The sequence below is a fragment of the Budorcas taxicolor genome, chromosome 20, assembly GCF_023091745.1.
Source record: "Budorcas taxicolor isolate Tak-1 chromosome 20, Takin1.1, whole genome shotgun sequence".
NCBI classification, from domain to species: Eukaryota; Metazoa; Chordata; class Mammalia; order Artiodactyla; family Bovidae; genus Budorcas; species Budorcas taxicolor.
The window spans coordinates 34,044,771-34,062,535 of record NC_068929.1 but is presented as its reverse complement, the minus strand read 5'-3'; the positions used below and the strand labels follow the sequence as shown (position 1 = coordinate 34,062,535).

Below are 17,765 nucleotides of genomic sequence, written 5' to 3'. Positions count from 1 at the left end.
GGATGTAAAAGTAGTATGTAAATGTAGAATTTAAACTAAGTTACTACAGTCAATCCCTTCACAAAGCTTGAGCAAATCAGATCTATGGTGTGTCCCAGAACCCATCTGTGATGTTTTGAATGTTCAGTACTTCTGTGGTTACATGAATCACTGGGTTAGCACTGGGTTATCCCAGAGTGATTGTATCTCTGTAGCAGATGTCTACTTTGTTGAAGGCTGTTAGTGCCTTGCTTGTTTATTTACTAGTTGTACAAAAGAAGACGGAAGTTCAGATGGTAAAGGAAGCAGGGTAAAATACTGAGCTCTGTAGAAATCCTGGATATTATTGGCTTCACTGGTAAGAGAGCAGAGAAGGGAGGATAAACACATGAAAGAAGGGTTGGCAAATGTGAAAGTAGTTACAAAACATCCTTGTTGTTTTTTGGTGAATAACACAAGTAGTCCATTGTTTTATACATCATTGGTTTTAGAGATGGATTTACTAAAATTTTTGGAAATGGGACCCTTTGTACCCATTAATCTTGTAGTTGCATACAAGTAGGATGACAAGAACAAATTCAGTCATGGATTTGGATTCAAAAGTTGATTCTGTAGTTCTACTGAAAAGATTAAGATTTATGTTATGGGGAGGGAGGTGGGAGGGGGGTTCATGTTTGGGAACACATGTAAGAATTAAAGATTTTAAAATTAAAAAAAATTTAAAAAAAAATGGAAGCTAAGATTATAAATTAGAATGCATCTAGGTAACAACTTCTGGTGCAAACTGCTAGGATAGCATGAAACAGAAAGTCACTTGGATCAAAACATGCCCTGGAAGGAGGTAGGATCTGGATAAGAGAACAGCTGATTTCTAAGGTGAATAATATCAGTAATGTAAATATAGTCTCCTAATGTTCTATTCTGAGGTGAGCAATATTCCTTTTAAATATAAATTTTGATATATTAGCCAATTCCATTATTTAATAGTCATATCTTTTATTGTTTAATTCCAATTTTTTTGAAATAAATATAATTATGTAGTTAACTCATAAAATTTGTTATAAATTATCAGTAATTAATGGAGGCTAGCATAAATAGGTTTATATTTGTATGTACTAGTTTTTTATTGTCCCTTTAGTTATAAGGTGTCGATTTAAATAATAAGAACTCCCGGTAGAATATCTATTCATCATTATAGTTTTGGCCTATATCAAGAGATGGGAATACCAGACCACCTGACCTGCCTCTTGAGAAACCTATATGCAGGTCAGGAAGCAACAGTTAGAACTGGACATGGAACAACAGACTGGTTCCAAATAGGAAAAGGAGTACATCAAGGCTGTATACTCTCACCCTGCTTATTTAACTTATATGCAGAGTACATCATGAGAAACACTGGGCTGGAAGAAGCACAAGCTGGAATCAAGCTTGCCGGGAGAAATATCAATAACCTCAGATATGCAGATGACACCACCCTTATGGCAGAAAGTGAAGAGGAACTAAAAAGCCTCTTGATGAAAGTGAAAGAGGAGAGTGAAAAAGTTGGCTTAAAGCTCAACATTCAGAAAACTAAGATCATGGCATCTGGTCCCATCACTTCATGGGAAATAGATGGGGAAACAGTGGAAACAGTGTCAGACTTTATTTTTTGGGGCTCCAAAATCACTGCAGATAGTGACGGTAGCCATGAAATTAAGAGACGCTTACTCCTTGGAAGAAAAGTTATGACCAACCTAGATAGTATATTGAAAAGCAGAGACATTACTTTGCCAACAAAGGTCCGTCTACTCAAGGCTATGGTTTTTCCAGTGGTCATGTATGGATGTGAGAGTTGGACTGTGAAGAAAGCTGAGTGCCGAAGAATTGATGCTTTTGAACTGTGGTGTTGGAGAAGACTCTTAAGAGTCCCTTGGACTGCAAGGAGATCCAACCAGTCCATTCTGTAGGAGATCAGCCCTGGGATTTCTTTGGAAGGAATGATGCTAAAGCTGAAACTCCAGTACTTTGGCCACCTCATGCAAAAAGTTGACCCATTGGAAAAGATCCTGATGCTGGGAGGGATTGGGGGCAGGAGGAGAAGGGGACGACTGAGGATGAGATGGCTGGATGGCATCACCAACACGATGGACGTGAGTCTGAGTGAACTCCGGGAGTTGGTGATGGACAGGGAGGCCTGGCGTGCTGCAATTCATGGGGTCACAAAGAGTCAGACACAACTGAGTGACTGAACTGAACTGAACTGAAGCTCATCTAAATTGCATATTGAGACTTAGATATAGTTATTTGATTTCTGTCATATTTGGGGTCATTGAGCAAACAATCAAATACATTTTTGGAGAAAAATGTGACATGATTCTGGGACTATTACAAAAATCTATGGGTTAAGTAAAGTTTTACTAAGAAAAACTGTATATTGGATTTTGTGGTGATATGACTTAGGAGTTTGTTGTGATTGTGTGATGTGAAGGTTAGAGTCAACAATTCTGTTGTATTGTTATGATTCCCACATGTGCCTGAGCACCTCCTAAACTTGAGTTCTATGGGTCTTAAGTTCAGACTATATTAGTTTCCTCTGGCTACCATAACAAAGTACCACTGTCTTGGTGTATTAAACAACAGAAATTTATTGTCTCACTGTGCTGAAGACTAGAAGTCTGAAATCAAGTGCTGGCAGAGTTGATTCCTTCTGAAGACCATGAGAGAGAATAGCTTCTGTGACCTCTTGGCAAAATTTGGTGTTTCTTGACTGGTAGACTCATCACCCCAGTCTCTGCCTTCATGTTCATATTGTGTTCTCCCTATGTGTGTGTTCAAGTTTCCTGTTTTTATTAGGATATCAGTCATATTGGGTAGGTGTCCACCCTAGTCTAGTTTGACTTCATCTCAACTAATCATATCTGCAAGGACTCTACTTCCTAATAAAGCCACATTCTAAGATACAGGGACTTCAACCCTTCCTAGGGCCTATGTTTAAATTTTAATTTTTTTCCCAGTGGTAGGAATGAACAACTCAGATTTCTCAGAACTATTAAGTTTTCACTAGGGAATATTTATAAGCATGGAAGAAATGTAACTTAAAAAACATAGAGGAATATAATAATAATTTCAGGTACTCAATTGCCTCCAATAATCTCTACTAATTTTACTGTAGAGTCTATACTCATTTGATACAGTTGAAGTAGGTATTAGTTTAAAGTCCATACTTTGTAAGTCATAAACTTCTGCAGTTGAAATGTTGTGATTTGACTGTTTTTTTAGCAGATCCTTGAGGCTGGAATGCAGAACTTTCCTAGGGTAGGATGCGGAGGAAGGATGGCAGATACTGACTTTAAAAATACTAGTATTTAAAAAATAATAATAATACTTAATTTCATTTGTTTTCTTTAAGAAGGTAAGCTTGCATTGTAAAATGCATTTTATTTCAAATTTTCAATTTATCAGAAAAGCAAGTAAGATGTTTGAATATTTATTTGCAATACCATTTGTCAGTGTTTCTCTTTCATTTTTTCCAGTTGGAAATCTCCCAAATAAACAGACATTTTTATATCATTTTTATAGATATTGGCTAAATATCATTGTCTAACATATTTATTGATCATGTCTCTGAAAAAAAAAGGTAGTTGAAAAGTCTAGTGTTTTGGAGAAGGAAATGGCAACCTACTCCAGTACTCTTGCCTGGAAAATCCCATGGAGGGAGAAGCCTGGTAGGCTACAGTCCATGGGGTTGCAAAGAGTCAGACACACCTGAGTGACTTTACTTTCACCTTTTATTCACTTAAAGTGTAATTTTTACTGCTTTTGTCCTTTACTTTTTAAATTTAAATTTAAAAATAAAGATACTTGACTAAAAAAAAAGTCTACTGTTTAAATACCAGATGTTAAAATATTTATGATGTTGAGTTGATAAGTGACCCCTCACCTAAATGCCTCCTGTAGCCATAAAAAATAGTCTTTTTTGATTTATAACATCTTATGAAATACTGATTTTAATTTTCTGTTCCTTGAAAGACCTCTCCATGAATATTTTCATTGTCAGCATCTTAAATTGACCCAGAAATGATCATTAAATAATTTCAAAAATTGTAAGATTATCTATGGATTTAAAATGTGTATAAGGTAATTAAAACTAAACTTTAGGAGGGTTAAGACTCTACCGTAGTTGGTTATTCTACAACTAGGGTCACTGCCTAAGTTGTACAAAGGCATATGTTCAATTTACAGTTGTAATGAAGAACATGGGATGTTTTGATTCTTCATTTGCTGTTCTCCTCTCTAGAGGATACAGTTGCCTATATTAAATAATGAACACAGGCTCTTTTGTGGAGTATAATAAAAATGTGTAAGATAATACAGGCCACATGCATAGATGGTTGGTATAAGGCTTTTCTCTTTGTGTATGGAATTGTTGCTCTTATCATAGAACAGCCACTATCATGGAACAGCCACATGGAAATATTCAGTATTAGGCACTTAGGAATGAGACCAGCTCCTCTGATCTCATTAGTTTGATCATGATTATTCCATTTTAATGTGGTGTTTGTAAAGGTGTTTCCGGTAGATTGTGCACTTGCAAGTGCATTTTGTGTTTTATTATTTTCTAATTAGCAACAGAAAAGAGAAATTCATGTTATAAAGCTTTCTTTTCTCTTATATTGAATATACATAAAGCCTAATGAGAGATATAGAGCAGGTTTTTACTTTTGTCCTTTTTTATTTTACAATTTTTGAAAATTGAATGACATTTGAGTTTCAGATTTTCCTCTTCACATTGATATATTTGAAAATACTAGTACATACTCTTGGGATAAATATAAAGAAATATTTATAATGTCATGCTGTTGTAATATAGACTGATACTTAGTATGAGAGCTATGTTTTGACTTAGTGCAAACTTGCAAAAGTGAAACAGGAGAGTGAAAAAGTTGGCTTAAAGCTCAACATTCAGAAAACGAAGATCATGGCATCTGGTCTCATTACTTCATGGGAAATAGATGGGGAAACAGTGGAAACAGGGTCAGACTTTATTTTTTTGGGCTCCAAAATCACTGCAGATGGTGATTGCAGCCATGAAATTAAAAGAGGCTTACTCCTTGGAAGAAAAGTTATGACCAACCTAGATAGCATATTCAAAAGCAGAGACATTACTTTGCCAACAAAGGTCTTTCTAGTCAAGGCTATGGTTTTTCCAGTGGTCATGTATGGATGTGAGAGTTGGACTGTGAAGAATGCTGAGCGCCGAAGAATTGATACTTTTGAAGTGTGGTGTTGGGGAAGACTGAGAGTCGCTTGGACTGCAAGGAGTTCCAACCAGTGCATTCTAAAGGTCAGCCCTGGGTGTTCCTTGGAAGGAATGATGCTAACACTGAAACTCCAGTACTTTGGCCACCTCATGCAAAGAGTTGACTCAATGGGAAAGACTCTGATGCTGGAAGGGATTGGGGGCAGGAGGAGAAGGGGACGACAGAGGATGAGATGGCTGGATGGCATCACCAACTCAATGGACTTGAGTTTGAGTGAATTCCAGGAGTTGGTGATGGACAGGGAGGCCTGGCGTCCTGCGATTCATGGGGTCGCAAAGAGTCGGACACAACTGAGCAACTGAGCTGAACTGAACTGAACTGAAACTTGCGTTCATCTCAGTAACCAGTTGCAGAATTATGGTGAGCATGCCTGAATTCAGGACCCTATTCTTGGCTTTGATACAAAAAAAAGAAAGAAAGAAAGAAAGAAAGAATGTTATTTCTCTCTTTAAAAAAATGCCTTTAAAAATCTTGAGATCTCTCTTTTTTGAAGGAAAGGATGAAGCCTAGTTAGCCTTAGCAAATAATGCAAGATTAAGTCAGTAGTCTCATTTAGATAGATGACAGGGATGCCTGGCATGCTGCGATTCATGGGGTCGCAAAAAGTCGGACATTACTGAATGACTGAACTGAACTAGCTAAGAATTGTTTCTTATTTTGTATATGCCCAGCACCACCCTCTTTTGGTACACTGTTTTTCACCAGTTCCAGTAGAATGGGCTGCCAAAATCCACACCATGGAACTGTGGGACACGTGACTAAAGCTTGATCAATCATAGTGCCCATATACTTCGTCCTACTGATTGCTCTGAAGGTTAGTACCTCACCCAAACTTGGCATACCTTGGATGCTCCCATTTTGGAATCCTGAGAAAAAAAGATTTGGGATTTGGGGCCTTTACAACTAGAAAGACATAAAATGGATACAGGCAGCAGTCAAGCAAATAAAGCCAATCAGAGGTAAGAGGAAATGAGTGCCTAGGAGGAAGAGGACTTTAGTTGCTTCATCTCTCAGTTCTGGTGGAACAAAATTGCCCTTTTGTTTCCAGTATCTTTCCAAAATACCCCCGTTTCCCCCTTAAATCTTACTTTAAGTTAAAAAGAGTCTTGTCTAGCGAAACTGACAAGAATCCTTAATCAACAGGATACTTGTTCTCATGTAACTGTGTTACTACTTCTAATACTCTAGGTGTCTCCTCTTAAATATTCCATGACTTCTACAAATAACTTTATTTAAACAAAGCTTAGATAAGCTAAAATCTTTGCTGATAAGGCAAAGGGAATTTTAATTTTTGCTGAATGATAATAAAACCTGAATTAAGAAACATCCAAATTATAAACTGTGTATATTAGTGATGATACATTTAAATGGTGTCATAACCTTGCTTGGAGCTTCCCTGGTGGCTCAAATGGTAAAGAATTTGCCTGCAATGTGGGAGATCAGGGTTCAATTCCCGGATCAGAAGGATATCCTGAAAAACTGAAAGGCAACCCACTCCAGTATTCTTGCCTGGAGAGTTTCATGGACAGAGGAGTCTGGTGGGCTACAGTCCATGGAGTCACAAAAAGTCACACAACTGAGAGCCTAACACACATGCGCATGCGCGCACACACACACATACAACCTTGCTTGGATCCTGGCCCCAACTTGCAATATTATGTATTTTTTTCTCTCTACTTTTCAAATCAAACTCATTGGCTTACTCCATCCCCTTGAAATCAGATTTTGCAGGCTCCTGGCTTTCCTCCAAAAGTCTTTCATTGTTTCACAAGCCATCCTTGTTTTCAATTCATCCTTCTTTATCCACTGTGTAAACTAGGTGGACCTGAATACTTAGAAAAAATCGAAAAGCATTTGGTTGTTATTAGAGTAAGGATAGCTGACTCACACATGTAAAGCATTAAAGAAACCTTACAAATGTTTAAGTGACTTTTTTTTCTGTTGTTGTTTGGGGCTGTGGGGCATTTAACCACATCCTGCCAAGCACACAACACGTGAGCGTCTCTCTTAATTACCAGGTATAATTTTAGGCTAATAAAACAAACAAGGACAATATTTTTATTTTCTTTACCCAGTATTTTTATTGATTTATTTAAATGTAACATACTATACACTGTTCAGCCTTTTGGGAGGTAGGAGGAGGGAGGGAATCTATATCTTTATGAGGAGTCTCCTTGAAATCAACACTCAGATGGATACACATTTGTGGCTGATGCACCTTGACATTGTAGTCAGGGCTCACACTTCCTATAGAGGCAGAACTACCAATCTCATGATTAAAAAAAAAAAAAATTCAGGACTGGAGCCGATTTTCCTTCAGTAGCACAATCCAGCTGCAAGGGGACCAGAATTCTATCTCCACATCAAGCAAATATGCCATTTTAAATGCAGGAGAATCTCACTACTCTTTATCAAACTGTTTCTATCTTTTTTTCTGTCCATGTGTTTATTCTGGGGGTGAGACAGGGGAGAGGTATAGGAGATGTTTTCTATTTTTGGCTTCTGCAAGCTTTGATATATTTTGCTAGAAGCTGTTTTAGTGTTTTGAGTACTAAGATGATGACTGTTTACACATAGTCTCTTGGTAATCTAAATGGCTATGTGAAATACAAATCCAGTTTGTGCCCTATTTGCTGTTACCATGGTCATCTAATACTATGTCTCACCAAACATTTAATTTTGGTTGCGGGTGGTCCATGTTCATGTGTCAGGTGCAATTATTATTTTAAAATAAAACAACAAAGATAATCTAGTTCTCATAGGAATGCATTACAGTATAGCTTTCAGACTCAGTTACCAATTAAATTTTAACACACAGATTCCAACCACAAAATTAAACATTTTTAGAATCCCATTTGTCAAAAAGCAAGTTGGAAGCCAAGTACCATAAAATGCAAGTTTATCATAAGCCAAAACATTCTGCCTCAAATGCATTTCCTTTGAAATCCCAACTTGTTTAAGGAATGAAAAAAATATGATCTTTAATGGAATTACTTTATGGGAAAGTTTTTAATAAAGCTAATTTTTCAATAACAGATTAACTGGAAGTGTTGGTTAAGCATCGACACAATTAAGTTATTAGAGAAGATGATAAAACACCAGACTTTCTAGAGCTTAAACTTTAGTAAAAAGACACATTTAGTAAGTCTTTCCTTTGTACCAAAATACTGTGTCAAAAATAAACAGACCTTTTCAAAACAAGAAATATTAAGATAAAACTGCAGTATCAGTATAATCTTATAGTTATCACTTAAAGTATTTAGAACAGATAGTATTTTTCTACACTTTTAAAAATCACTACAGACACTGCAAATAAGGTTTAAGTATTTATTTAGTGGAATACAATGTGATGATGACTGGTATGCTTTTCTGTACTGTTTTCTATACCTGCTCTAACAAAATGAATTTCAATAAGGTTACATTATGGAACCTTCCAAAGCTCTTAAAATTTACAGAAAATAAGTTTTATTTGGTTTTGCAAAGACTAGATCATACCATTTGAACAAATTTCAGCATATAGTTACACATATACCAGGATATATTTGCTCAGTTTAAGCCCCTGTGGGGGAGGGGGGGTTGCACTTCATACCAAATTCCTTGATAGTTCCTGTGGGGGAGATACACTATGTGAGACTTGTAAAGTGTTCTTATATAGGCAGACAGCCTCTTCATCATTTACCACTGGGACATATGGCAAAAAATCATTAGTAAGTAATGAGCCTATGCTACTAAAACATATTTGACAATTAATTTTCTTTCTTTTACTGTACTTTTGGAGGCCCACTGATTTATTAAAAGAGAAGAATTTGGTTTTTTGGTCTACTGCTTAGGAAAGGAAGCCTTAGGAGTGAGGTATGTTTTAAAATGATGGCAAATATCTCTCACTCAGGCCATGTCGTAGTATTGTCATGTTTATTGTTGATGGTTCTTATGGCAGAAGTGCAGATGAACTCAACAGACAGCGCATGGGGCACTCACACTCTTTCCCCAATTTTATTTCCTATTCTTGAAGTGTTTGCCAAGTTTTAAAAACACTTTGTCATGAATATGCATGTGGTGTGCTAAAGAAATAGAAAAGGTAAAACAGAGAGCAGCTGCTGAGGATACTCTTTAAAACCCCAAAAGATATTTAACATCCTATTAAATAAATAACTTAGAAGGAAATAGAAAAGGATGAAGGCAGAATGCACAAGCATACCATTACTATTTGTTTGGTTAGAACAGTTTTACACTACCATGTTTATATTTTTTAATCCTATCTGATTCTTCCATGACGTCACACACAAAGCTCCTTTGGTTGTGCATATGATATGACCCAAGTGCTTTCCAGTAAATGCTTGCATGTCTTACTGCTCATTGAATCATTAGGCTTGAATGAGCAATGAAAGTCTTTGATATGAGTTCGTATTCCATAAATAACTTTCCCAAAGATCATTCAACAGATTGTTCCTTGTCCTTTAAGTTCTATCTCAGAGGATAAAAACAAAAACATAAACAAAAACTTAACCCCTAAACTCAGCCACAATACTGTTCACTTGGGAATAAATTCCATCCATTTGATCTGTTTATATTGTGATCACAAGGCAGGACACAGAACTAATTAAGAGAACATCATATGTCAGTAGAGAGTACAAAAACCTTCAAAGGCCTCCTTTCTTTCAAGCAAGCAGACATTTGCAGTGTGTCTTTGCCTTGTGAAGTACTGTCTTCATAAAGAATACCAACTATGCCTCATAAAGAGCCTTTGGTTATACTGCATCTGCAAACACTGCCTTCTTCTATGAGTGTACCACCATTGGAAGAAAATGAGCTGAGGTGTTTTTCCTTCGTGTTTTCTGTCCTCTTCTAGGAGCTCCTTTTCCATTCAATGCCACATACATTTGCCTCCCATTGTGCTGCCAGTTAAAAGATGCATAGGTATTGTATCCGTTTTCCTCTATCCTCTCCTTCAGCTTACAGTCATTATTAAATTCTTTCTGCAAGGGAAAAAGAAAATCTTTTATTTCTGTGGCAATGACACTTGGTTCCATTTTACACAAACCATCCAGAAAACTCCACTTTCTGGGTTTTATTTGCTTTTGTCATCTGTACATAAGTTGTGTGCTTATACAAAACATCAACAACAGAAGAGTAAAACAAAAGGACAAAACATTCTACATTAGAAGGCACATGATTTACTTTAATTGATCATCATAACCACATTTGGGGCCCTTTTAAGGAGCTGATGTGCTTTGAGTATGACATGTTTAAGTGCCTAGAATGATTATTAAGAAACAAGCATTCTAGTAACAATGTTTATGATGAATGAATAATAAAGAATGTTATTATCATACTTTTTTTTTCAGAGTAATAATTGAGGTTCCATGGGAAAAACAGAATTACAGGGAAAAGGTGGGCTTATCAAGTTTTCAAATTTTATTTACCTATAAATCCACAATAAATATACATACATTGCTAAGAAAGCAGATCTTAAAACCACAATAGCTCTAGATAAACAAGAGACCCTGGGAGTGGGGGATATCCTTTTCTTTTCCAAATACCAGATGTCTCAATTTTGTAAATTATTCACAATTTTCCATAACTTGGAATTTTGACCAATTTTATTCTGAGGTTTAGGAATAGTTGAACAGTAGGACATGAGACAACCTTGCTTTATGAAATCCTGTGTCAGAGAAACTACAAATCTGGTAACTAGAACAGCTTATATAGTATGTCTGAAGACTTGAACCCTGAGAAATTCCACTTTGGAATTTGGCTTCATTTCAAATGGCAAAGTTTTTTTAAGGGGATCTTTTGTGACAAAGATTGATATCTCATTCATTTTAGAAATCTGGATTGCAGAAATCCAGATTTCCTCTCAGGAGGGAATAGCAAAAAGGAGATACCTTACTAATTTCAAAACTCTGACTTTAGAAATATTCCTTTTCCTTTATACCCAATCTAAAGCAGTTAAAAAGGAACTGGGGCTTTTTTCCTTCTGGATCTATCTTCTCTATGGAAACCAAGGGCATCTATATCTATATATATATATGGAGACTACAGGCCTCTTTCAGTTGAAACCTCTACTGCAGTTCAGTATTTCTCACTTCAGGAATTTTGGAAATTTTGACTATGTGTATATTTAAATAATTCAAGTTTTCTGCAGAGTAGATCCTAATTTTGAACATCATCAGAACCATAATGAGTAGGTATAGTTTAATGTTATCAGTTTAAGCTTTGTTTTCTGGAATCTATCCTCTATGCTTCTCCTCTATAAAGAATATTTAAATGTAATGTTCAAGTGATGACTTATTTGGCTGAAAGTAAGAAGAAAAGGTAAACTGTTAAAGGTAATGATTTTAACATAACAAAATATTATGCATTAGAGATGATCTGAATTCTTAATTTGAGTTTATTTTTTCTCTTAATTCATCCTAGTCTGTCTGAAACTATATGGATTTAAAAGCAAAGAGGATTTTTTACATGAGCAATTATATTTTTTCAATAAAGAAGGTATAGTTTAGAGACTATGGAAGAATTTATATTTGAAATGGAGCTATATATAAAAAAGTATGAAGGGATGCTAAATTTATTTTTCCTTAAAAATTAATTTATTGAGAAATGTTTCTGAAAGTGAATTATACTTGTATCAGACTCCTCATCTCTGGCGTTTAGACCACTGAATATTTAGACCATTGGTCAAAAATTTCTATCAGAATCTCTGGAGGAGACCTAGGAATCTATAGTTGTTTACAGCATTTAGGTAAATAATAAATATTAAAGGATTTTTAAAAAATCTAGGCTAAAGCAAGATCTCAAAAGTAGAGTTTTGATAGTTTAAAAAAAGATTTTTAGATTTTCTCAGGATTACCTGGGAAATTTCTTCAGTTTTTAAACCATGCCCTGTAAGCAGTTATTCTATATAATTCAGTTTTATAAACTATCAGTATTTACTTAAGTCCATCAGTCAGGAGAAAACTCGATATACAATATAATACAACAGACACATTGATCAGAAGGCAAATAATGAAAATATAAGGGAGATATATGTTTCCCAAAAGGGAATCAAGGAAAGTATTTAAGAGAATAGAATTTATAGAGTTGATTTAATCAATCACTTTGGGCTTTTACCAAATTGCTATTTTCAAGAAGGCTATGGAATCAGTGGAAATTGTCTGGAAAATATACAGAGGGATTACAAGAGTTGTTACCTGATGAAAAGTGAAAATGAAAATTAGTTGCTCAGTCATGTCTGACTCTTTGCAACCTTAGGGACTGTCGCCTGCCAGGCTCTTCTGTCCATACAGAATTATATAGAACATGTACTCATGAATAATTTTGGTAGCTCCTAGTCCTAGTCTACCCTGAATAAGACATTGAATTTTAGTAGATTTTTAATTTAGTTTTGAAAAAGCATACTTTTTTACTCTTCTTGGTGGTAATGCAAAATAGAAACAAACAGTGCACAATGGTTACAGAAAGAGCTCATTTCTGAGACAGGCTAAAAGTGGAGTGTATTAGCTGTGATGAGTTAAAACTACTTGGAGAGGTAGTTAGGTTTATGCATTGTACTATCTGTTTATTGTACAGTTCCAAGTGCTGAAAAAATCATGCGGGACAAGGCAAACCTTCTCCTCTCAAATTTCACAATCTACTCTGAGAAGACAGTCAACAACAAGCACATTATTGACAGAACTATCTGATAAATGCCATTGGAGATCATTAAAATGGTATGATGTGATAGAAAGCAACTGGGCATCTACATTAGAAGTAGAGAATGAAATAAGTCACAGGCCTTAGAGCTCAAGAAGAGGCATAGACTCAGGGCATGAGCTGTGTTGGAACAGAAGAAAAAGTGGGGGAATGGAAGGAAAAGTATTAAATATTTTTAGGACATTTGACAGTTATCCATTTTTCCTTGATGTCACTTTTTAAAAGAAGCATACTTTATCAATTAAAAATCATTTTAATCTTTTATTGTAATTAAAAATTTTACACTTGCTCTCAATCTAAATTTTTATTAGGTCTTACTTTAAAGCATTGGTTTTGACTGTGTATTAGTATGTCTTCAAAGAATATACACCTGGACCTCTTGCTCAGTAATTCTGATATAGTAGATTAAGGAGGGAAGGGACCTCTGCAGGTTTATTGAATAGAAAAACAAGAATATCTCCGAAGTGGTTATGCTCTGAACCCCGCCTCATTTTTAAATGGTCCATTAGTTTTCTAGGTTCAGTAGTAGAGCTACAGACAATGAAAAACTTTAACTAAAATTTTTCTGACCCATTCACCCAAAGAGCATTTACTCTAATCAAAGAAACTGACCCAAAATATGCCTGATTCTCCAATTATAAGTGGGTTTTACAGGAATGAAATACAAAGCTATTGTATATCCAGACCAATGACAGGACCAATTTCCAGTGATTCTCAAATTGGGGGTACCAATCAGTAAAACCTGGAAACTCATTAGAAATGCAAAGTCTTACAGACTTAACTGAATCAGAAAATCTGGGAATGTGTTTTAACAAATTCACCAGGTGATTCTGACACTCAAGTTTGAGAGCTGCTGGCCCTAGGCAGGCACTGCAGTCATCCTTATACTAATCAACAAAATAAGTTTATTTACACATTTTAAAGTAATATTCCCTGATACTTGCTATGGACCACAGGGGCGTATGTACCCAAAGCACTGGCTGGGTAACAGCTCCATCAGTGAATTAATAATTATTGTTCAGATAAATAAAATTCTGAAGTCGACTGAACAACACAGAAAATTATGAATTTCTTGACTTGTCTCTCCATTTCAGATTTTAACAGAATACAAAACACTTATGCCCCTGTTTTATCTCTTGCTATAACACACAAACATACATAGCATGTGGTTTTCTGCTCAATCCAAGATCTTTATTTTCAATGATTCTTCAAGTTGTCTGCAGCAACCATGGCAATTTGGCCAAATGCTTCCGTGAGAGTCTGACTGGTTAGCTCAGAACATTCAGAATATTAGCATTCAAAACTTTGATTGATATGAGTGCCAGCCTGTGTGGTAGACTAATGAGTGAACAACAGAGGGGTTATAGAGTTGGGAGAGCTGCCTTGCCAGCGCTTGAAACTCTTGGTGACCAGCCCTTTGTGGTTCTATTTACTAGCAACAGAATGATAACAAAGCTATTTAATGTCTGGGGAAACATTGCAAAACTATGGTAATAATTTACTGAACTGGATTTTTCAATTAAAAGCAGAATACTTACCGAGCCATAGAGTTTCCCCTTCTTGTTCATGGCTAAATAATAGTTGCTGTTAATAGCTTTCACAGCAACAACTCCGATTTCCACTGAAGTTATCTCCAGGATACCTAAAACATACAATTTTAAAAGGCTGAACTTAAAGAGTCACATATACTTAATTGAAAGAAATAAAGGTCAGAAGAAGCTATTCATTTTTAATGGTTCCAAAATCAAAAAGATGGGGGGCAGGGCAGGAAACACACCTTTTTCACTGTGCCTAAAAACACAGTCACTATATGGGAAAAAAAAAATAGTCTAAATGAATTCCCCTGCATTTTACTCTGAGCATATAGGGGAAAATATTGTTTCAATTAAAATACTTCCTTTGCTAACTCTGCATTTTCAACCCTATAAATATTGAAACAACTTTACTCATCTTAGCCTAGATTTCACAAAAAAATTATCAGAGCACACATCTGTACTATGGTATTAAACTAAATCTATAACATATGTCAATAATATGTCAGATTTACTTCAATCTGTAAAAACACTGGTAAACTATTTCTTCTTTGTAGGACTCAGATAAACTAAATCTCTTGGCTTTATTTAACTGATAAATTTATTTTTCACGAATGTGTTGACATTCTAAAATACAGAGAGAGTAATCCCAATGTCCACATTGTCTTTAAAATAGCAGAATTAGTAGTCTGGGTTGGGAGAGAATCCATCAGTACTTTTGAAAGATTTAGTTTCTTTTTTTCTTAGAAAGAATGAAAAACTAAGGGAACTGGGAACTGATAGATAAGAGATCTTTTCTCCTAATACACAAGTTTTGGTTAGTGCATCTAAAGATAATTTCCTCTGATAAGCTGGCAGGTAAACTATCTACTTAAAATGCCACACTAGCTTAGGCAAAGAGACCCCAGGTATTATACCTGCTTCTTATTTTTAAACTCTTGGGAAAGCTGTCTCAGGGAAGAGAAGTACACTGTGATTAGCAAAGGCCTCTGAATCCAGACCGCATTTGAAACCTGGCTTTGCACTTAGTGAATGGCCACAGGAGAAGTCACTGAACTGCCTGTGTCTCAATTCCATTTGTAAAATGAGCAGCATATTAGTCCCGCCTTTCTAGTTTTATGAGGATTAAATGAGAGTACATATAAAACAATTAGAAATTGCCTAGAGCTCAGTGCTTTCTTAATTATTATGATAGGAAAGTTTTCCTCTAACAGTCACAGAGTTTGAAACTTCTTCTTCAACAGGCTAGGTAAATCCTGAATAAGACACACAAATTCCCACTGGCTTAGCCTATAAAATCAGAAAGCTGATATAAGTTAGGATTTATCCTGTACTTCCTATCATTAGAAACACCATCCTAAATGTGGTCAGCATATTGTGTGCTTACACTTTTCCCAAAAACAAAGAGTGTCCTTTAGACACGGACACCTGTTTTTCTTTCTTCATATGCTGACAAGCCATGTTATGGCCAGTAGAAGGGCTTTCATGCCCCAGAGCAAAGCTGACATCACTAGAGAGACTTGCGCCAGACTACATGCCGTAGACGATTCTGTTCTTATATCCTATAGGAAGCCTGAGACCTAACACAGCACACCTCCTTATTAATAGAGCAAGACAGATTTCTTTTGGCAAGCTCAAACAAGGAAAGAGTGTGAAGAGTGAGGGAAACACTATCTGTACTTTTGTTCTGTTTTGCTTTATTGAAGTGTAGTTGATTTTACAATGTCACATTATTTTCAAGTATTCAGCAAAGCAATTCATATAAATATGGTGTTGCAAAGAGTCAGATACGACTTAGCAACTGAACAACAACAATATATATGCCTATATATGTGTGTGTGTGTTTCAGATTCTTTTCCATTATAGGTTATTTTGGGCTTCCCTAGTAGCTCAGACAGTAAAGAATCTGCCTGCAATGCAGGAGACGCGGGTTTGGGAAGATCCCCTGGAGAAGGAAATAACTACACATGTACATGTGTGTTTTTCAGTTTCGTTTCCATTATAGGTTATTACAAGATGTTAAATCAGTATCTGTATTTTTGATATCCCATTCCTTATGCTAGTAGTTGTCCTCAAGTGACAAACACATACATTTATTTGCACGTTAAAAAGTACTTTTTTTTTTTACTTTATTTCTTTAATTTTCACAATGTCATCTAAGGAGGTTGGGTTATTCTCAATTACAGATGAAAAACTGGATGATGATACTGAAGTTTTATAACTTACACACAAGGTGAGAAAGTGACATAGGTCAATTATGAGGGACCCAATAACTATGTCCTCTCACTTTCAGATTGTTTTTGTCTCTGTCTCTGACTGTGTTGCCTCTCCATCAGATTTCTTGCTTCTTTCCTGTTTCCACAAGGGAATTCTGCTGGAAAAACAACTGACAAAATGACTCATCAAGATAACAGTTTTTAACAACTTAATAATGTGCTTATCCTCCCAATGATTTGGCATGCCATGGACGATAATGTCTGAGTCTCAGGGAAGGAAATCTAATATGCTTTATTTATGTCACAAGCAGAGGATACAGAACAAGGCAATGATAGGAATCTGGGACACATATTTAGGCTGCTATTTGTTTTACCTGCCAAAAAAGGCAAGTAAGTACTATCAGTAAATTATATGATAAGCCCTTTGTCGGCTTTTTAACTGGAAATTGTTAGAATGAAAAAGGTTGATTTCAGCAAAGAATTAAAGTTTTTAAATGAGAACAAGTAGAATTAAGCTCTAGTAACAGACTGAGTTGGCAGAAGCAAAAATGTTCTGGTGAAATAAATATTGGCAAATCCTTGACTGATTATTTCTGAGAGTGCACTGCACACGATAGATTGTATTTATGCTCAGAAACTCCTGGGTTTCTTTCTGTTTTGCACAAAATAGGAACACAATATTCAAAGAATTCATCAATCAGTTAACCTTTTTTCTTACTCTATAATCAGTTAGGGCGAGCTTGAAAAGCTTCAGTATGCTTCAAAATACAAAGAGGAAGACCTGGATGATTTAAATTCTTTTGAGTTCTGAAAATAAACTTTTGGATACATCATATATCAGTAAGTCAGAATTCGATAATTTTGTAGGTAAAGGACAGTTCAGTTCAGTTCAATTGCTCAGTTGTGTTCAACACTTTGTGACCCCATGGACTGCAGCACACCAAGCTTCCCTGTCCATCATCAATTCCCAGCTCAAACTTATGTTCATTGAGTCGGTGATGCCATCCAATCATCTCATCCTCTGTCGTCCCCTTCTCCTCCCAGCT

At 35.8% G+C, this 17,765-nt stretch overlaps 1 protein-coding gene across 1 annotated transcript in view; it reads right to left on the bottom strand.

Annotated features, from left to right (window-relative positions):
• Nucleotides 1-9,848: 9,848 nt before the first annotated feature.
• Nucleotides 9,849-17,765, bottom strand: part of FGF10 (fibroblast growth factor 10) — a 93,068-nt gene continuing 85,151 nt past the window's right edge. Inside the window, exons 2-3 of the mRNA XM_052659017.1 lie at nt 14,510-14,613; nt 9,849-10,255 (exon numbers count right to left, since the gene is read on the bottom strand). Of these exons, the coding sequence (XP_052514977.1) occupies nt 10,058-10,255; nt 14,510-14,613 (302 nt within the window). The 3' untranslated portion in view covers nt 9,849-10,057. The remainder of the gene's footprint in view (nt 10,256-14,509; nt 14,614-17,765) is intronic.